General features: G+C 44.2%; 1 protein-coding gene across 1 annotated transcript in view; it reads left to right on the top strand.

The window, feature by feature from the left end:
* Positions 1-18807, top strand: part of cckbra (cholecystokinin B receptor a) — a 69465-nt gene extending 50658 nt beyond the window's left edge. The window contains exons 3-5 of the mRNA XM_051702528.1: positions 1368-1629; positions 11423-11550; positions 15473-18807. Of these exons, the coding sequence (XP_051558488.1) occupies positions 1368-1629; positions 11423-11550; positions 15473-16008 (926 nt within the window). The 3' untranslated portion in view covers positions 16009-18807. The remainder of the gene's footprint in view (positions 1-1367; positions 1630-11422; positions 11551-15472) is intronic.
* The last annotated feature ends 3704 nt before the right edge of the window (positions 18808-22511 follow it).

The raw sequence follows: 22511 nt of genomic DNA on the forward strand, positions 1-22511 counted from the left end.
TCCCAAGGGCGACCCCCCTAGTGTCACTACATCGACACAACATCGAGTGAGTGATAGATAGGGAACCAAAAACTCTTCAGGTTTGCATGAAAAAGTCCATGTACAGCATTTACCTGGAAAAATCACAACCTAGTCTTTCTAAACTTTCCTGTCCGAGTTGCTGTTCAACTCCCAGCTTAGTATGTAATGTCATCACTTGAACTTGCAGCAGAAAAGGCAAGTCTCCATCTTGACGGTGTAGCATTCGCCTCTGCCCCAGTTTCCTCCATTAGCTGTCTTCTGAACTCCTCTGCCTCTTGCACGGTTTCAAATGACACCTGTTTGCCTTGATGTGTCACCCTCAGGATGGCCGGATAGATCATGAATGTGGTGAACCCTTTTTCTCAGAGATCTTTCTGTACGTTGTTGAAAGCCTTCCTCTTTTGGACCATGTGAACACTGTAATCTGCGAAAAACATGATATTCCTCCCTGCATCATGGATGGTATTGTTACTTTTTTTTGCCACTCTCGCCCCCTCCAGGCCTGGCGATCTTTGTATCGTAGCACTTTGAATATCAGGGTTCTCAAACTCTCCGTGTTCCTTGCCTGTGGATTATATAGATTATGCGCGCTCTTTCAATCGGAATGGGCTCTGAACCCAGAGAAGGAATCCATTTCAGAAGCATCTTTTTAAGAAATCCAGTGGCATCCCATCCTTCATGATTAGGGGCTAGATTTGTGAGCCGTATGTTGTTTCGCCTCTCATGATCCTCTAGTGCGGCCATCTTTTCACGCAGTTGATCCATTTTTGGATGTAACCATGCAAACCTCTCTTTTCAGCCCCCTCGTTTCGGACTGAACACGATTTACTCTCTCCACAAGGTCTTTAACCATTGTCATATGCTGAGCCAGGTCTTTTTGCAGTGGATTTACTGACTCTTTCACTCCCATCATTGCCGAACTAACCACCTTTTCCACCACCACCTCAAGATGCTCTTGTTGCAGATCGAGGGCCTTGACAATGGTGTCAGACATGTTAACTTCAGCAGTCGATTTCAAATGTTTCCCGGAGGGAGACACAGTTGGAGATGAGCACGTCTTCTTGCCCACTGACATCCTTAAATGTTCATTCATCAAAATGAGCAAACTTCAATTATCAAAAACCTGATTAAACAACAAACTGAGGGATTTTATGAAGAGCCTAGAAATCTCTGACCATCACGGCCGTAGGTCACGTGACCTCCATTTACACCTAGTTTTAACATCTATCTCTGGTGGTAAAGTTAGATTTTGAAATATTTTATGGATTCCATCATTGTATTAACCTTTCACAAACTCTAGTTTGTGAGTCACCTGTGTTATTTCTCTGTCTACATTCTCTTTACAGGTATATCTGTCAGCATCTCCACCTTCAGTCTGGTGGCTATTGCCATTGAAAGATATAGTGCTATCTGCAACCCACTGAAGTCTCGGGCATGGCAGACTCGTTCTCATGCGTACAAGGTCATCGCTGCCACATGGGTACTCTCTGTGGGTATCATGGTGCCCTATCCCGTGTTCAGTATACTGGTACCATTCAGCAAGCCAAACAACATCACGGCTCACATGTGCAGGCTTGACTGGCCTGTCAGCCAAGTGGAACAGACCTGGTGAGTAAGAACAAAAGTTGTATGGCTTAATAACTTGCAAACATGGAATAGAGTGCCTGTGGCCTGCAGATTATAAATTAAATTATAAATTTAAGTTTGAATCCAACCTGGGTCATTACCAATCTCATTTCCCTTCTCTCTCTCATACTTTCCTGTCTACACTTTACATTTCTATAAATAAAGGCAGAAAGCCTAAATAAATGTAAGTTTTATGCACATTTGGATCACTAGCTCAGAGCTTCACATTATTGAGATTACATGGATATCTTCCAAGATTATTGATGACAGTGACCAAATGTAATTCATGTTAAAACGTACTGAAAAGATCTAAACTGGTCTCCAGCATTTGGATACGGTTGTGATTTGGATGCTGGTGGCCAGGGTGGGATACTGGTGTGCTGGTGTGCTTATCTAGGCTTCTTAACCAGCTTAAACACCAATACTACCTTGATCACCCAGCATTAACCATCTTAAAACAGCAATGGAAATTCATGCCGTCTTAGCTGGTCGGTTTAGCAGGGAACTTGTCAGGAATCTGCTCTAAATATGCTCAAAATGCAGGTGAAGATCAATTAAATCTCATTTATTAATTGTGGAGCTTATGTCCAAGCATCAGACCTTCTCCTCCTCCCCATAGTATTAATCTTCCCTCTCTGATTAGACATCCATGTCAGCTGCAACACACAATTGACTAAGAGCTCCACATAAATCACAGCCTGTTGGGTCACATCCTGGTCAGGGCCCAGAGGTCTGTTAAGCTACACAGGGCTCTGATTTGTGATGTCTCTGCATTTTTTCATCAAGTTCCACTTATTTGCTGGCCTGGTGAAGAAAGTTTGGAAGGAAGAAACTCTTTACACATTTACTTTGTAATGATGGCCAGTGGGCTATTAACACACTGCTGTCTGGGGAGAGTAGTGGTCAGGCACTCCTGACAAAAATTGGTGGTAAGAAATCTTGCCTATCAACTTTATAGTCTCATTACTAAGAAACACGAGACAGTCAAACAAAGCTGTCTGATCTATATTTTACATATCTTGAGTCTGGTATGGAAAGCTGAACCCAGTTTATTTAAAACAGGTCTCTGTCTCACTATCCATGGAGAATATTTGTTTTGTTTAAAATAAATCTGAAATAAATGCTTTGTTTAAAATAAATAAAGATAAACATTCAAACAACACAGGTTTTAGAAATCACATATTATAAAATTGCCACCCAATATTATACCATCATCTCTCACTCTTTCTGACTCATCATCCATGGAGATGTTTTGTTTTGTTAGAGAAACCTTCACACAACTTTTAGAGATCACACATTATAAATTTGTCTTGCATTAAAAGGTGCTTCCCAATATTACACCATCATCTTCTACTATCTATCATCTACTTCCTGGTCAGAAGAGTATTGCTTTTATTGCCTTTGTACTGGAACAGGTAATGAATTTGAAAGCCAGACAGGAAACAAGAGGTGGAAGAGTGTCTTTGATATCAGATAAGTGCAGCATTGAAAGGAGCTGCAAGCACAAAGCCGTCTGACAGATGAAACAGATCAGAGGAAGGGACTAGCAAAGATGCTTTCAGGGAACACTCCCACGCTGTCATTTGAATATTGTCACCGCTGAAATGACACCATCATACGTCAGGATAACGTCTTTTAATTTAAATTATGAGATTCAAGTATTGCATTAGGCAAGGCAAGTTTATTTATATAGCACATTTTATACACAATGGCAATCAAAGTGCTTTACATAAAAACTATTAAAAAATATAAGATACAAAACAAATATTTTAAAATCAACTAAGAACAAGAAATAAGAATACAAAGTAATAAGATATATTTAAAAAAGTAAAAAGTAAAAATTATTAAAATGAATAAAAAAGAAAAAGAATACAGAAATAATGATGCAGTGCAATAATTAAGTGCAGCAGTGAATAAATGCACAGCTAAACAGATGTGTTTTCAGTCTGGATTTGAATGTGGCTACTGTTGGAGCACATCTGATCTCTTCTGGAAGCTGGTTCCAGCTGCGGGTGGCATAATGGCTAAATGCAGTCTCACCTTGTTTTGAGTAAACGCTTAGTATTTCTAAGTGACTTGATCCTAATGATCTGAGAGGTCTGTTAGGTTTATATTCAATAAGCATATCTGCAATGTATTTAGGTCCTAGGCCATTGAGTGATTTAAAAATGAGTAATAGTAATTATCTGCATTATCTGTCTCATAGTATGCCAGGGCTGCCCTTGTGACCACATCATTCTAATATTATACCAATCAATGAATCTTCTTGCTTATGTTGTTCAATGCAAATGGTTGATTTCAGAACCTCAACTGCAAACATTAATCAGCAGCTCATCTTCATTCAATGAACCAAAACACATCAGTATCACTTATCTCCTTGGTACTGTCATTTGAGGATCATTTGTCCAATAATCATAGGCGAAGGTTGAACCAAATGCAGGGTAAATATATAGGCTAGGAACTATGGGTGCATCCTCCTCCATACCTTTAAAAAAAAAAAAAAAAACCCACACAATTAAAATACATTTCATGGCATCTAGAGCCATTCATTCCATACAAAAGTTCATACAGTTGCAGTTTATAACCCCCACAAAACACCCCAGATGAACTATTATTGTTATTTATAAAGATGACCACATACCAGTATTCACATCATATTGATTATTATTTAAGTGACTCGAGAGCAAGTATATATCCTATTCATAATTTTAAAAAATGATCGGCATATTAGCCTAGGTTATAACCACCATCTTAATTAAGGCAGCAAAATGCATAGACTGGCACAAACCTTGCATCATACACTATAATCATGCCCACCTGCCAGGTTTTTAGAAATTGGGGTTAAAGCTAGTGGAGAGTGCCTTCTTCACAAGTTCAATATATGTTTGAGGAATTAATTTTCACCAAAATCATCTCAGTGTAGGCTTGTTTTGAGTTTGATTGAGAGTGCGGTCTCATATTTTAAAATGGATAGATGTAATCCAAAAAGTAACATTGTACATGTTGGGTAACTAATTTTTAATGCTACTATACATTTTAATTAAATAATTATGGTTTTAAACTTTAGTTTATTTAAAATTGGTTTAAAATAAAAATAAATTTAGAAACAAAGACATTTTCTGTGCGAATTTACAAATGAAATTGCCCGAACCCCCTGATCTAGAGTCAGGTTTTCCCTTTTCCCTTCTTACTATTAAGGTTTAGAGTGGGATGAGAAAACGTCCTGGTTACTTGCGTAACCTCCATTCCCTGATGGAGGGAACGAGACATTGTGTTGATGTAGTGACACTAGGGGTCACTCTTGGGAGCCCAAAACACCTCTGGTCTTTGATAAAAGCCCAATGAAAATTGCTGAGTTGTATTTGCATACCACTCCCCCGAACATACGGGTATAAAAGGAGCTGGTATGCAACCACTCATTCAGGTTTTGTGCTGAGGAGCTGAGACAAGGTCCCGGCCATTTCTGCGGGTAGTCCAGCATTGTGGCAGGAGGGACACAACGTCTCGTTCCCTCCATCAGGGAACGGAGGTTACACAAGTAACCAGGACGTTCCCTATCTGTCACTCACTTGACGTTGTGTCGATGTAGTGACACTAGGGGTCCCTATACGAAACGCCACAACTGGCTGAACTGTGTTACTTGAACTGGCGGTGTGTGATGGGCAGACCACTGTGTGCCTCGTAGCCAGCGCACCAGGCCGACACGTAACCTCCCCCAATGCTGTAATGAGTATCGAATGGCCCTTCGGGGACAAGTCGACTGCCCAAAAGATAGAGCTAGCCCAGTCATGGCCTCTTATCCTCTCTTATTTTTTTTCTCTCCCCAAAAAAAGAGTGAAATTTGTTAACCGACTGGGGCCACCCGACTGGGGGGATGTCACTCCCAAGGGGAAGACACCACAGAGACCACACCCCACCCGGGGGGGGGGGGGTATTTTGAGTGGAAATACGTCACATGGTCTTGCCGAGCTTTGCCGGAAGTATGTCATGTGGAGAAGTCCCCATGGTACGTCCTACCCTATGGGGGAGGAGTTTCTACAAACATGGTGACTGGGGCAGAGGGGCCTCTGCCCAAGGAAGACGCAGTTTACCAACAGGGAAATGAATTAGCGGAAGATATATGTCGCATGGGGTTACCTATGGGGAACCAGCACATGCGGAGCACCTACCCCAGTACAGGGCTTAGTTAGCACATGTACTGAGCCGGCAGCGAGTTTCTCTGCAAACTCGTCTGCCACAGGGCTCGGAGGAAGTCATCCAGGGAGCACAGTTTGTGAACACTACTGGGAGTCAACAGCGCTCGTCTTCAGCTCAGGGGAGGTGAAAGGCGCTATGCGCAAGCAATACACCCGGCCAGCTGTCCCGGACTTACCTGCTTGTGCTTGCCACTGCACGGGATGAAACCGGTTCCACCCGGAGATTGTAGAACCTCACAAAGGTGTTGGGTGTTGCCCAGCCCGCTGCTCTGCAAATGTCTGTTAGAGAGGCGCCACTGGTCAAGGCCCAGGAGGCCACCACACTCCTGGTAGAATGGGCTCATAGCCCTGCTGGGGGAGGCACGTCCTGAGCATGATATGCCATTGTTATGGCGTCAATGACCCAATGGGTGATCCTCTGCATGGAGACAGCACTTCCTTTCCGCTGTCCACCAAAGCAGACAAAGAGCTGCTCAGAGACTCTAAAGCTCTGCGTGCGATCCAAATAGATGCGTAAAGGGCGCACCGGACACAGCAACGTCAGGGCTGGGTCTGCCTCCTCCTGGGGCAGCGCTTGCAGGTTCACCACCTGATCCCTAAAAGGGGTCGTAGGAACCTTGGGCACATAGCCCGGTCGGGGTCTCAGGATCACGTGAAAGTAGCCCGGACCGAACTCTAGGCACGTTTCGCTGAGAGACAACGCTTGCAGTTCTCCTACCCTCTTGATGGAAGTGAGCGCAGTCAAGAGTGCAGTCTTTATAGAGAGTGCCTTAAGCTCAGCTGACTGCAGGGGCTCAAAGGGGGCTCTCCGTAGACCCTGAAGAACTACAGAGTGGTCCCATGAGGGAATGAGGTGCGGTCTGAAGGGATTCAACCTCCTGGCACCTCTCAGGAACCTGATGATCAGGTCGTGCTTCCCTAAGGACTTACCGTCCACTGTATCGTGGTGTGCCGCTATAGCGGCTACATACACCTTCAAGGTTGTGGGGGACAGCTGCCCTTCCAACCTCTCCTGCAGGAAGGAAAGCACTGATCTAACTGCGCATCTCTTGGGGTCTTCGTGTTGAGAAGAACACCACTTAGCGAACAGACGCCAATTCAAGGCATACAGGCGCCACGTAGAGGGGGCCCTAGCCTGAGTGATCGTGTCTACCACCACAGGTGGTAGGCCACTTAAGTCTTCCGCATCCCGTCCAGGGTCCAGACATGGAGATTCCAGAGGTTTGGTCGTGGGTGCCAGATGGTGCTCCGTTCCTGAGAAAGAAGGTCCTTCCTCGGGGAAATTGGCCGGGGGGGCTGTCGCGAGGAGTGTGAGGTCCGAGAACCACGTCTGGGTGGGCCAGTAGGATGCTACCAGGATGATCTGCTCCTCATCCTCCCTGACCTTGCACAGGGCCTGTGCAAGTAGGCTCACTGGGGGAAATGCTTATTTGCGTAGTCCAGGGGGCCAGCTGTGTGCCAGCGCATCTATACCGAGAGGTGCCTCGGACAGGGCATACCAGAGCAAGCAGTGAGAGGATTCTTGGGAAGTGAACAGGTCTACCTGTGCCTGCCCGAATTGACTCTAAATCAGCTGGACCACCTGAGGGTGGAGTCTCCACTCTCCCCTGAGGGTAACCTGCCATGACAGCGCATCCGCTGCAGTGTTGAGGTCACCCGGGATGTGAGTGGCTCGCAGCGACTTGAGGTGCTGTTGACTCAAGAGGAGGAGACAGCAGGCGAGTTGTGACATACAACGGGAGTGTAAACCATCTTGACGGTTGATATATGCTACCGTTGCCGTGTTGTCTGTCCGAACTAGCACATGCTTGCTCTGGATCAACGGCCGAAACCTCCGCAAGGCAAGCAGAGTTGCCAGCAACTCGAGGCAGTTGATGTGCCAACGTAGCCACTGTGTGCCCATTGCATACAGCGCCCCAGCCCATTATGGAGGCGTCTGTCGTAACCACGACAGGCCTGGAGACCTGCTCCAGGGGAATGCCTGTCCATTGAAATGTGAGGTCGGTCCAAGGGCTGAAGAGGTGGTGACAAACTGGCGTGATGGCCACGCGATGTGTCCCGCGGCGCCATGCCCATCTCGGGACTCAAGTCTGGAGCCAGTGCTGAAGCGGTCTCATATGCATCAATCCGAACGGAGTGGCCACCGCTGAGGATGCCATATGCCCCAGGAGCCCCTGAAACAGTTTCAGTGGAACCTCTGTCTTCTGTCTGAACACCTTCAAACAGGTCAGCACCGACTGTGCACACTCGTTTGTGAGGCGCACCGTCATCGAGACTGAGTCCAACTTCATGCCGAGAAAAGAGATGCTCTGAACTGGGAGGAGCTTGCTCTTTCCCCAGTTGTCCCTGTGTGCACACAACACATCCCGAGAGTGAGCTAGGATTAGCCAATCGTCAAGATAGTTGAGGATGCGAATGCCCACTTCCCTTAACGGGGCAAGGGCTGCCTCTGCGACCTTTGTGAAGATGCGAGGGGACAAGGACAGGCCGAGGAAGGGTCTGTGTCGAGGTAGAATCGAGACGTGGAAGTACGCGTCCTTCAGGTCTACAGCCGTGAACCAATCTTGATACCGGACGCTCGCTAGAATGTGTTTTTGCGTTAGCATCTTGAACAGGAGTCTGTGTAAAGTCCGGTTCAGTACTCGCAGGTCCAAGATTGGCCGCAACCCACCGCCTTTCTTCGGTACAATGAAGTAGGGGCTGTAAAACCCCTTCTTCATCTCGGCCAAAGGGACAGGCTCTATCGCACCCTTCTGTAGGAGGGCAGCAATCTCCGCGCGCAAGGTAGCGGCGTTCTTGCCCTTCATCGAGGTGAAGTGAACGCCGCTGAACCTGGGCGGACGCCTGGCGAACTGAATCATGTAGACGAGTTGGACGGTCCAGACAAGCCATCGCGACGGGTTGGAAAGCGCAAGCCATGCGTCCAAGCTCCGGGCGAGGGGGACCAAGGGGACAGTCTTGTCGGATGTACCGGTGGGTGGGGCCTCGCGGCGGGGCGGAGCCTGAGGTGCCACGCCATGTCGTGGCCTTTCTGAGTTCAAGGACATCGAAGCACTTACCTGGCTCCTTATGACCATCCCCCGGAACAGCCTGGGATGGGGGAGGAAGAGGCCTGTCCTCGTGACCCGTGGAGACTGTCACATCGGGGGTGGATTTGTGCCACAGCTGGGCGTGCAGGGGCGGGGAGACCGCCGCTGGAGCACCAAGCCTGCCAAAATGGAATGGTGGACGGTGGTCGTGGTGACAGCTGTGTGCACTGGGTATGTGACCCAGGGAACAAGGAAACCGTTCTTTTGCTGAACTCTTGGGTACTGCAGCCACTTGGGCATGCGGCGAAATTAAATGAAAAGGCAACAAAAGATTCTCCTCCCGGCCATCCACCGGGGGATGGAGTGGTCTGTTTACCATCTCCAGAGCAGCGGGTTTCATCATCCCTGTGTCGCCCGTCTCAGGGGTGCTTCGAAGCCTTTCGCGGGTTCTTGGCGGCCGGCCATGAGACGGGTGGCGTCTGCTTCCTGCGGTGGGCTCTACACCGGAGCTGGTGCAGTCACCGCAGGGGGACGCCCTTGGCGACAAGCAGGCGGGGTGCGGGATCTTGAGCCGCGCCGGGGCAGGATGTGCCGGATAGCCTCCGTCTGCTGCTTCACCGCCGAGAACTGCTGGGCAAAGTCCTTGACGGTGTCACCGAACAGGCCAACCTGGAAAATGGGGGTGCCAAGGAACCGTGCCTTGTCGGTCTCTCCCATCTCGACCAGGTTGAGCCAAAGGTGGCGCTTCTGGACCACCAAGGTGGACATCGCCAGCCTGAGAGACCGCGCCGTGACCTTTGTCACCCGGAGAGCGAGGTCGGTCACCAAGTGCAGCTCCTGCATCAGTCCTGGGGTGGAACTGCCCTCGTGCAGTTCCTTTAGCGCCTTGGCTTGGTGGACTTGCAGCCATGGTGTGCAGGGCGGAGGCGGCTTGTCCAGCGGCACTGTAGGCTTTGGCCGTCAGGGACGACGTAAACCTACAGGCCTTGGATGGGAGCTTTGGGCACCCGCACCAGGTGGCGAAGCTCTGCGGACATAGGTGCATCGCGAGCGCCTTATCCACCAGGGGGATTGCCGAATACCCCTTGGCCACCCCTCCATCAAAGGTAGGTAGGGCGGGGGAGCTGAAAGATCGGGACCGGGCAGTAAAAGGTGCCTCCCATGGCCTTGTCAGCTCCTCGTGCACTTCCGGAAAGAAAGGAACTGGGGCGGGGCGTGGCTGTGAGCGGCACCGCGAGCCCAGGAACCAATCATCGAGCCACGAGGGTTCAAGGGTGAGCGGAGGGTTCCACTCTAGCCCGACGCTCGTGGCTGCCCTGGAAAGCATATCCGTCATCTCCACGTCAGCCTGTGACTGGGCAACCGTACCCGAGGGGGGGGGCCCAGCTGAGGCTTCCTTGTCCAACTGGACGAGCCCGCTCTCCGATGCTGCGCTCTAGAGCTCATCGCCTTCGCGGGCTCTGAACAAGAGGTCAAACTCGCCATGAGACGAGCCGGCGGACTCATCTGGAAGTCCGATCAGGGCAGACGAGCGTGCTGGGGAATGGGAGGTCCTTGGGGGGATACCCGGCGGAGGTGGTCCTATTGGGGTCCCCAAATCACCCCCAGTGCTAGCCGCGCTGGCCTCATACCCGTAGGTAGAAGGACCGAGGTGGGGAGCTGCTGGGGTGGCTTGCTTTCTTACGAAGGCAAGCCGTGACCGCATCGTTGCCATGGACATGTTCTCGCAATGAGTACATGACCCATCCACGAACGCTGTCTCCATGTGGGCAGCGCCCAGACACGAAAGACAGCGATCGTGACCATCAGAAGGCAAGAGATAATGGCCGCAACCAGTAATAACACACAAACGGAAAGGCATCTTTAAAAAGACGCGTCTTTAAAAAGACGTTCCGTGTGTGCCGCTCTTTTAGAGAAATATACTCTTTTTTAGAATATACTCTTTTATTTCTGCCGAAGTGCCCAGGGGCGTTCTCTGCAGTGCACCATTGCAGAGGCGGGAGAAGCCGCTGAAATGTGCCATCAGATCCAGCAGAGGTGAATGAACAGCCATTGGAATTCAGCTCAGTGAGCATCGACCGTTTGGCTCCGAAGAGAAAATCTGAATTAGTGGTTGTTTACCAGCTCCTTTTATACCCGTATGTTTGGGGGAGTGGTATGCAAATACCACTGGCCAATTTTCATTGGCCTTTTATCAAAGACCAAAGGTGATTCGGGATCCCAAGAGTGACCCCTAGTGTCACTTCATCGACACAACGTCGAGTGAGTGACAGATAGGGAACTGATTCTACATCAGCAGTTATGGGCAGCGTTATCCTGAAACCGCAATCAGGATTCCTTGTTGATATCTCTTTTCAGAAACATCATGCCTGTGGCCATGGAAAGGCTAAGATTTCCTCAGCCAAACACACTTACACATTCTATGCCATTACTAGTATATAGTTCTTTGGCACATATATTTTTTTCTTATTTCTTATGTCTTATCTGTATTGATTAACTACCCCCTAATTTTTTAGTTTATAGATATTTCACTCTCTTTCTTTTTGTTAGGTACGTCTTGCTGCTCTTCATTCTGTTCTTCGTCCCAGGCCTGGTGATGATTATTGCCTACGGTCTCATCTCAAGAGAACTTTACCGAGGAATTCAGTTTGAAATGGAGCAGAAGAAAGACTCAAGTGGTATGAATAAATTTTTTTTTTTTCAAGCCCTCATATTACAATTTCAATAGGCTCTCAAAGCCATAAGTAGTCTTCAGCATGTCTGTTCACCTTGATAAGTCATCTGGAAAACTTCTAAAAGACTGCACTGGTTTAGGCAGCAGACTGCTTTGAAATAAATATTTTTTCTGCTAGTGTTTGAATCCCTTTTCAATGTTATCTGTGGACATCACCTGTGTGACTTGAGTTACCAGCGATGTAGTGAGCCAGTGATACTCAAATATAAGCTACTTTGACATGTAATCTTCTTCACCTTGATTATGTCATTATATGTCATTATTTATAGACAACACATTTCACTGTTTTTGTACCGAAGTGAACCATTGTGGAGAGAGGAGTAATTCAATTTTTACCTTATTTTTTTATTTTGTTAAGTCTAACATGATTTTCATTGCAATATTCATACCAATTGAAACTTTTAGGTCTTGTGCCTCTTTGGCAATCAGCAGCTCTTACTTAAAAGTAAACTAACTTAAACGATTCAATAGATATGCTATCTGAAAAGAAAAAAGGTTTATCTTGTGGCACAACTTACCCTGGACCTGGGGTAAGTTGAGCCAGGTTGAGTTATTTCCTTGATCTGTTTAATTGGTGAAAATAAAAACAGCATGGCCTATACTTTCTCACTTATTTATCAGTTTGAATACCTTTAAACAGGCAACCTATCTTAAGATCACAGAAAACAAAACAAATAAATTACCCCAGTCTCCTCTTATAATTTGTTTCAGAGCATCCTGTGTGCCAAACAGTCAGCAAAGAGTTTTGTTATGCTATCATTTGAGACCTTTTTTTCCTGGAAACGTGTGCATTTTTTGCATGAGGAAACTGCTGTTTGAGGTGGCTTGGTTTGGGATTCTCAAAGGCTCCACAGACAATGCTTTTGACTTCTCTCTGCCTTGACCAAAGTCTCCCTTGGTGAGGACTGAATGCACTGAGGTCATGCTAAGCACCTCCCTGGATGTTAAAGTTTGTGAACTGATGTGCTGTATGTAAGCTCTCTCAGGCGGAAGCCTTAGACAAGTTCAATGAGGTGGAAAGGGGTACGTTTGAGGGCATTGCAGATGAAGACCTCCACAAGTACTTTTTATTTGAAGTGTCTCTTAAAAAGCACAATTTGTTCATGTCTTGTACCATTTCTGGGATCAAGAAATGAGGCTGGAGAAAGCGAATGAGAGTAAATAGTGAGGTTAATATTTTGCAGTTAAGGAGAACTCAGAGTAGGGATTTGTAGAACACAGTCTAAGCATATATTTAAATAGGCTACTGGTCATACATGTTGCTTTAAGCATATTTGCACTACTTTTATCAGGTGCATATAGAGAGTTATTATTTACTTTTACTGAACCAAGGAAGTCACTTCAAAACAAGATACCTATGTACAACGACAATCTGGAAAGAGGAGTGTGTCCTCTGTTGGACATTGTCTTTGTTTCTTGGTACTTCCTACGTTAATGAGAAATATTGTTGTCCCCGTTAAACCCACATTATGTCTGCATTGTACTGAACAGATATTTAAGCAATATAACATGACCAAGAGTGCTGTTGTTCCATATATTAGCATGGCTGTGATTCGGCCATAGGCACAAGGCCGAACAACAGCACGCTTGCAAGTGTGATATTGCTTTTATACAACAATTCAACAAACAAGTAAGTAATATGAAATAACTTAGCCAGTTAGTTTATCCATTTGTTCTACTACTGTGATCTCTGCACTGCTCTCAATACTCTGTTTTGAATAGTAGTTTTTCATTCATAAACAAATCAGTGATTCTTAACAAATCTTTTAAGTTAACAAATTGTTTTTGTTCAGTTCCATTATTTTGGTGGTTAATGACTCAATGTGTGACTCAATTAAAAAATAAATGCCGCTCAATTGTTGCCACCTACTGGAGTAAATATGCAATCTTAAGCAGTGTTGGGGATAACATGTTACAAGTAACGCGTGTTACGTAATCAGATTACTTTTTCGAGTAACGAGTAAAGTAACGCTATATTTTTATATATTTATTTTAGACCATAATATCTGAGTTACTTTTTAAATAAGTAACACGCTGCTTTTGTTCACATCTCCTTTCCCCATATTGCAGTAAATCAGGGGTAAAAGTGTACAAACTTCAGGGAGGAGACGTAGTGCATGATGGGCATTGTAGTTCTAGAGAGTATGAGCCATGCTTATCAGTGATGGACAGAGCACAACAAGTCTTCTTTTAGCCCACCCTGAGATTTATGTTTAAAAAACTGCAAAATATTAATGGTAAAGGAATGCAAATCTGAACGCTTCAAAGGAATCCAGTTGTACTCATCATTTGCAGCGATTGATTTGTTGTGCACCAGAGCTTACATGAGCAGCTGTCATAAACATTTCCATTGTCATGACAATCACAGCAAGAATAAGGCAATATTTTGTCAAAAACGTAATATAGTCAGGTAAATTAATCTCGAAATGTATCTTTGATTCTCGGTATTTATTCATGTACGCTGCATTAAAAAAGTGTGTAAACATTTTCATGGTATAATATGGCACAGGCACATGATTATACAGTGACATAAATGTGGAATGATCGCTGACTGTTTGTGCATCTGAATTGCTTTGTTTTAATGCCGCCTGTAACCACTGCTCTAGGATCAGTTTACATCTGAACTGCTCCGTGTTAAAGCATTTAACATTTGAGTGAAACACGATTGATTCATGTGTAAATAGACGCTGTATTAACAAATCAATAAATGCGTTTAGGCAGAGGGATTATAAGCCTAGCCTTCCACTTGCCAGGCATGATATACAGGTTGAAATACTCACTGACTCACTGACTTATGCAGACAAACTGTCCCTTGTTAGAGCTCCCCGTAACTAGGAGAATGGGATGAGAAAAGCTGACTCTGGATCAGCAGCTGCAAGCAACGTTCTACATGGTTTGTGTATGCAGACAATATGTCTTAATTTCTTAAAATATTCAACATTTTTGTTTTATAACAAACAAGTAATGTGATTTATGAAACATACTGTTGACATTTTTGGTAGCATTAAAAACGATTCCATTCAAGTTGACCTTGAACATCTTAGGTTGGCATTCCCCACTGAATTTTATCCTGACTTCTGAAAAACATCTCAAGTTGACTCTAGCATTGTCAATGGGCACCACATATGATGACATATGATGCAGGTTCAGATGTTGAGCTTTGTTGCATTAGGTAAGACAGTAGTTATTCTTCATTATTCATGTTGGCTGCCATGTCGATGGAAAAACAAATCATGCATATCCTGTTATTGAAACTTTATTATAAATATGACTTGAAGACCTACTGATTGTAGACTTTATAAATACCTGTTTTTTATTTTGTTGTTTTGACATGTGTTGTACAGTAGCTAGCATGACCTGTAATGTCTCTTGTATGCAATGCAGGGCTAATTTGTATGGAATGCAAAACATAGCAGAAGAGAGAGTGGCGGTGAGAAAAAAGTAACTAAAAAATAATGCAAAAGTAATGCAACACTCTACTTTCCATAAAAGTTTACATTTAATTTAGTTACTGAGTAACACAATATTCTAACGAGTTACTTTTAAAAGTAACGTTACCCAACACTGATCTTAAGAAATATTCAAACAGAACAAATCAGTGAATTAAATCAAAATTAGTTATAAATCAGAATCGCCAACACTATTTGGAAAGCCATGGACATGGAGAAGCTGAGTGGTACAAACAGTGAAGCATCCCAGATAGTGCTGTTGGACTGTATATCAGAACTCTTGGAAAGCTGCTTGTTCAATCAGATTTGAGGACTGGAACTAACTGTTGTATAATAAAGCAATAATCTTTCATAAAAACAGAACAGATTGATTTAACATCTGTCCTTTGCCACATCTTTATCCTGTCTTGTTTACAGGCATGAAGAACAGCTTGAATGGCATGTTGTCTTCAGGCCATGATGAAAGCGATGGCTGTTACATCCAGGTCCCAAAGAAGCCTCCCGCCATGGAGCTCTCTGCACTGACCACCTCAGGCAACATCAAGTCCGACCGTCCACGGAGCAACAGCTCTGAGGCCAAGCTTATTGCCAAGAAAAGAGTGATTCGAATGCTGATCATCATAGTGGGCATGTTCTTTGTATGCTGGATGCCACTATACTCTGCCAACACCTGGAAGGCTTTCGACCAAAAGTCAGCGCAGCGCGCACTTTCTGGAGCTCCCATCTCCTTCATACAGCTGCTGTCCTACACCTCTGCCTGCGTCAACCCCCTCATCTACTGCTTCATGAACACACGCTTTCGAAAAGCTCTCTTGGCCACCTTTGGCTGCTGCAGATTGCCATGCCGCAATCGGAGGAAGAGGAGGGATGGTGATGAGGAGATCACTGGGGTTACGGGAGCATCCATATCAAAGTTCAGTTATACCACCGTTAGCACGGTAGGACCGTGTTAGTATAGCATTGCGGGTGTCTTCAGTTTGACCAGTTGGCTGTGTGCTTGTGAGATGTACTGTTTGGGATTGTTTGGGACATGTATTGTTTTTTTTCATGCTGTCAACATGCTTTGTTCAGTGAGTGTCATTGGTCATTTTTCATTATTTGGAAAAGACTGTTTCATCTGTCTGTTCTCTCTGCTCAAAGTCATTGTGTTAGTGGTGAACTGTCTTTCATTGTGTCTTCAATTTAAGGCATTGTAATAGAGAGGTATAAAGATTTAGCTTTATTTTTATTCCATGTAAAATCTTTTGAAGTTTTTTCAGAGGAAACTCTCAACATGGGAAGTGCTAATAGAGAAATACCATAGAAATATTCCTGTATCCTTTATGTTATGAAACCAAATACTGTATGTTGCATGATCTACAAACAAAAGACCAATTTTGTAGTTAGTTGTGTTTTGACTAGAAAATGGTGCAGTTGCTCTATTATACTGTCACTGTGTTGTGATGTATTTTGTTTTTTGTTGTGTTCAAGCTCTATAATGGCATATTTCTTTTGAGCTTTGTTTAAATGACACCACTGAGAGTCCAGCTTCTGTGTATTCTGATAATAACTGGATCAGATGGCCTTTTAGGAGACAATGTTTAATCTGTGCTCCTTCTCTTCTGATGCACATCTCATACAAATTATCCTACATGAAGATGTATCAAGTGGGCAAGCCAATTCACTCACTAACAGAAGGGGTCTCTCGGAAATCTCCAACCCACACAATGTAATGCAATGTTCTTCACTCCAGAGCTGCATGTCCGACTGGATTTTTTTTTAAAGACTCCACCTAGAAGCACTGGCACTGGATAATAATGAAACAAAAGGAAAGTAATCAGCTGTAAAGGAATATTTAGTGTGGCTACCCAGGAGGCACTGATGTCCAACCTCACACACTTGCAAAAACACTAGCCAAAAAGCATCAGTCTGCTTGACATTGTAATTGCTCTACTTGCTTTCTTCCTCATTGCTGAAGCTGATGAGACACTTGGGATACAGAATTCGGCTTCTTGTCTGGTCCCAGCGAAGTTTCTCTCACTATCTGAAAGAGTTAAGCCCTTGTTTGTGATGAAATTAATTTATTCAACAGTTCATGCTGAACATGAAAGTGAAATTAAGGGTTTAAAGGACTGAACATAAATGAGACATCTGTGTGCTTATACTTGGTTTATCTTGATATCCACTGGATTTGTGAAATGCTTGTATGGCCTGGTTGTAGTATGGCCAGTTTTCAATATGTTTACTAATCACTGTTATACCTCAAAGTGTCTTGCTGCTCTTTTAGTTTTTTTTTTTTATTTAGTTTTTTATGTGAAATCAGGATATTGTTATTGCTTTTAGGATTTTTTTCTATTTCTTCTCTCTCATACTCCTCTCCTCCTTACATAGATAGAACTTTTGGGGCTCAGACTTAAAAAGCAGAATTCGCAGCTTCATAATTTGTTTACATGCCCCCAGCCTGTGAGCAAATACTTCAGTGGGTACATGTCCTATTTCTCCATCCCCCCATTTCTGTCTGTTTCTCTCTCTTTATTATCACTCCTTTCCTTCATTTTTCTTTTCATCGATCAGTTGCTTCCCTTGCCTCGGAAGGACCACCTGGGTCTGTGGCAGACCTAAATCAAACAAAGGTCTTGGGGATAAACAGAAAGCGCTATTTCTCACCCAGACACACAACCTCTCCAGTGAGCAGGTGCTGTTATTTCTCTAGGTGTCAGTAACATTGCTCAAAAGCTACTCACAAAGTTGAGCTGATTTTTGTAGCAGTTTTCCAATTATTTTGCTAGTTGACTGATAACAACTGTGGCCATTTATTTCAAACTGCTCCATCAGAGGATATGGATCCTGTTACCAAGACAACCATTCATACACTCAAGCAGAGCTTGATTAGGACCAAAGGCAACATTACAAATGGAATCTCGAATTGAAATGTAAATAAATGTAAATAAATAACAGCAAAACATAGAACTAGAAATGGTAAAAGTGACAAGTTCTTATTTCTAATGGATGACATGCTTTAGATAATTAGGCAACAAATAACAAATAATTATTTGGACATTCATCTGTTATCTGTCAGGCTGGATGTGGAGCATTCGGCTGTTTTAATGAAAGTGCCGCTGCTGATGTTTGGCCGGTCGGTTAAACAGGAACAGCTCCATGAATTGTCACACCTTCTCACCTCGTTCAGATGAAGATCACCTGTACATATTTTCCAACATACCTCTGCTGTCAGCTTATGTGGCAGATGTAAATGAGCACTAAAAGACTGATAATGATGCAGTATGTCAAAGTTTATCTGCTCTAGAGGTGGTTCTGTACAAGGAATTATCCTCGACTTATTCACTTCTGAAATATAGCTACAGAAATATGTTGTACTTCTTGTGAGTGTATTATGATATGTATAATTTAAAACATTGTAACATCCTTTCTGATCTTATTTGGACATAGATATTGTGGATTTGGACATAAACTGTGTAAATATGATAATGTACTTATATTGTCTTTACTCTATATTTTATGATAAATCTATAAGTGTAAATATCTATAAATATCATGTAATAATAATTAAAAAGAACTGATTGAATAACATATAGAAAAAAGATTGAATTGAGACACAATACACATCCAAAGTAAAATGCAACAATTATGGGTTGTCAATTTGTCAATTAAAGGACAAAGATGAATATTAGTTTGCACTAATATTCAAAACACAATTAAAGGATAGTTCACCCAAAAATTTAAATTCTCTCATCATTTACTCACCATCATGCCATCCCATCATGCCATTCTTTCTTCTGCGGAACACAAATTACATATTTTCGAAGAATATGTCACCTCTGTAGGTCCATTAGATGCAAGTGAATGGGTGCCAAAATTTTCATGCTCCAGAAAGCACGAAAGGCAGCACAAAAGTAATCCATAAGACTCCAGTGGTTATCTTCAGAAGTGATATGATAGGTGTGGGTGAGAAACAGATCAATATTTAAGTCAATTTTTACTAGAAAATCTTCTCCATGCCCAGTAGGGACCATATGCATGAAGAATATGAATCACCAAAACCACAAGAAGAAGAATGTGAAAGTGAAAGGTAAAGTGGAGATTGACTGAGCAGGGAGGAGAATTTATAGTCAAAATTTACTAAAATATTGATCTGTTTCTCACCCACACCTATCAAATCAGAATCAGAATCAGAATCAGCTTTATTGCCAAGTACGCTTACACATACAAGAATTTGTCTTGGTGACAGGAGCTTCCAGTGTACAACAATTCAAAAACAATACAAAAACAGCAGCAAGACATAGATAATAATAAAAAATAAAAAATAATTATACACATACGTAAAGACACACACATACATACATACACACATACACATAGGTAGTGCAAATCGAATACAATCTGTTATCTGTTATGGACAGTGCAAATGTTTTTTTTTTTTTTTTTTTTTTCAGAGGAATGAAATGGCAGAAGAGGTTGGATGTGTTGGATAAATATAAAAAAGACTAAACTGTGTATTGCACATAGTTATTGCTCAGTGGGGCAATTTAACTGTTCATAAGATGGATAGCCTGAGGGAAAAAACTGTTCCTGTGCCTGATGGTTCTGGTGCTTAGAGCTCTGAAGCGTCGGCCAGAAGGCAATAGTTCAAAAAAAGTAGTGGGCAGAGTGAGTGGGATCCAGCGTGATTTTTCCAGCCTTTTTCCTCACTCTGGAAGTGTACAGTTCCTGAAGGGGGGCAGGGGGCAACCAATAATCCTCTCAGCAGTCCGAACTGTCCTTTGTAGTCTTCTGATGTCTGATTTCGAAGCTGAACCAAACCAGACAGTGATTGAAGTGCAGAGGACAGACTCAATGACTGCTGAGTAAAACTGTATCAGCAGCGCCTGTGGCTGGTTGAATTTCCCACTTCAATTCCTGTGAGAAGATAGTGCCCAGGAACCTGAATGACTCCACTGCTGCCACAGTGCTGTTTAGAATGGTGAGGGGGGGGAGTCAGTGTTGGGTTTGTTCCTCCTAAAGTCCACAATAATCTCCACTGTTCTGAGCATGTTCAGCTCAATGTTGTTTTGACTGCACCAGACAGCCAGCTGTTCAACCTCCCTTCTGTATGCAGACTCATCGTCATCTCGGATGAAGCCGATGACAGTGGTGTCGTCTGCAAACTTGAGGAGCTTGACAGAGGGGTGCTTGGCGATGCAGTCTTTGGTGTAGAGGGAGAAGAGTAGTGGGGAGAGCACACATCCCTGGGGGGCACCAGAGCTGATTGTACAGGTTCTAGAAGTGAGTTTCCCCTGTCTCACAATCTGCTGCCTGTCTGTCAGAAAGCTGGTAATCCACTGACAGATAGACATGGGAACAGAGAGTTGGTGTAATTTATTCTGGAGTATAGCTGGGATGATGGAGTTGAAAGCCGAACTGAAGTCCACAAAAAGGATTCTTGCATATGTCCCTGGTCTGTCCAGATGTTGCAGGATATGATGCAATTCCATGTTGACTGCATCATCCACAGACCTGTTTGCTTGATAAGCAAATTGAAGGGGATCTAGAAAGGGTCCAGTGATGTTCTTCGGGTGGGCCAACACCAGTCTCTCAAATGATTTCATGACCACAGACGTCAGGGCGACAGGTCTGTAGTCATTAAGTGATTTCTGGTTTCTTTGGGACAGGAATAATGATTGAGCGTTTGAAGCAGCATGGGACTTCACACTGCTCCAGTGGTCTATTGAAGATCTGTGTGAAGATGGGGGCCAGCTGGTTAGCACAGGATCGAAGACACGCTGGTGAGATGCCATCTGGTCCTGAAGCTTTCCTCGTCTTTTGTTTCTGAAAGACGCGGCTCACATCATCTTCACAGATCTTAAGTGCAGGTTGAGTAGCAGGAGGGGGGAGGAGAGGGGTTGGAGGAAGGTGTTGGTGTTTGTGTGAAGTGAAGTTCAGAGTGGGTGTGGGGTGTGAGATTGGGCCTTTCAAATCTGCAGTAGAACATATTCAGGTCATCAGCCAGTTGTTGGTTCCCTACAGGGTTGGGGGTAGGAGTCCTGTAATCTGAGAGTTGTTTCATGCCACTCCACACTGATGCAGGGTCGTTAGCTGAAAACTTTGTTTTTCAGCTTCTCAGAGTATCTTCTTTTAGCCACTCTGATTTCCTTGTTCAGTGTGTTCCTGGCCTGATTGTACAAGACTTTATCCCCACCCCTGTAAGCATCCTCTTTGGCCTGACGAAGCTGCCTGAGCTCTGCTGTAAGCCACGGTTTGTCATTGTTGAACTTTAAATAAGTCCTAGTAGGAATGCACATATCCTCACAGAAACTGATATATGATGTAATAGTATCCAGGTCTGTGGCTGCAGCCTCAAAAACACTCCAATCCATGCAATTGAAGCAGGCTTGTAGTTCCCGCTCTGCTTCATTAGTCCATCTCTTTACAGTCCTTACTACTGGCTTGGTTGATTTTAATTTCTGCCTGTAGGTTGGAAGAAGATGAACCAGACAGTGATCAGAGAGTCCCAAAGCTGCTCTAGGGACAGAGCGATATGCATCCTTTATTGTTGTGTAACAATGATCCAATATATTTCTGTCTCTGGTGGGGCATGTAATGTGCTGTTTGTATTTGGGCAGTTCACGTGTGAGATTTGCTTTGTTAAAATCCCCAAAAATAAAAATAACTGAGTCTGGGTATTGTTGTTCCGTGTCTGTGATTTGATCAGCCAGCTGTTGCAGCGTAGGGAATTCAAACACGCGTTTGGCGCGATATACACACTCACCAGAATAAACGAGGAAAACTCCTGCGGTGAGTAGCAAGGCTTACAGTTAATAAAGAGTGCTTCCAAATTAGGACAGCACATCCTCTTTAACGTTGTTACATCTGCACACCAACTTTCACTGATGTAAAAGCATGTTCCACCGCCTCTCGTTTTCACCGTTAACGCCACAATGCGATCCGCTCTGAACAGCTGGAAGCCCGGCAGATGTAACGCGCTGTACGGAATGGCTTCACTCAGTCAGGTTTCTGTGAAGCACAAGGGAGTTGAAAAGTCCTTGTTTGTGTGGGTGAGGACATGTAGTTCGTCCGTTTTGTTAGGAAGAGAGCGGAGATTCGCTAAGTGAATACTCGGCAGCGCTGTTCGAAATCCACGCCGACGGAGTTTGACCAGCGCATCTCCCTCGCCTGCATCTCTTGAACAGCAGAGCTGCGCCTCCAACTAAAATGTCCAGCAAAACGTCTGAATATTCGAAAACTGGGAAAAGATTGTCTGGTATATGCTGTTGAATGTTCAGTAGTTCGTCTCTGGTAAAACTGACTGGAAAATGATTACTAAACACAGGACAAACAAACAAAAACAACAAAAGAACTGAGGAGCTCCACACTGAGGCAGCCATCCACAGCGCCATCATGATATATACTGTGCAATGGTGAAAGTGCTTCTGAAGACATAGATTTAACAACTGGAGTCATATGGATTACTTTTATGCTG

Source organism: Myxocyprinus asiaticus, chromosome 7, assembly GCF_019703515.2.
Source record: "Myxocyprinus asiaticus isolate MX2 ecotype Aquarium Trade chromosome 7, UBuf_Myxa_2, whole genome shotgun sequence".
Classification (NCBI taxonomy): domain Eukaryota; kingdom Metazoa; phylum Chordata; class Actinopteri; order Cypriniformes; family Catostomidae; genus Myxocyprinus; species Myxocyprinus asiaticus.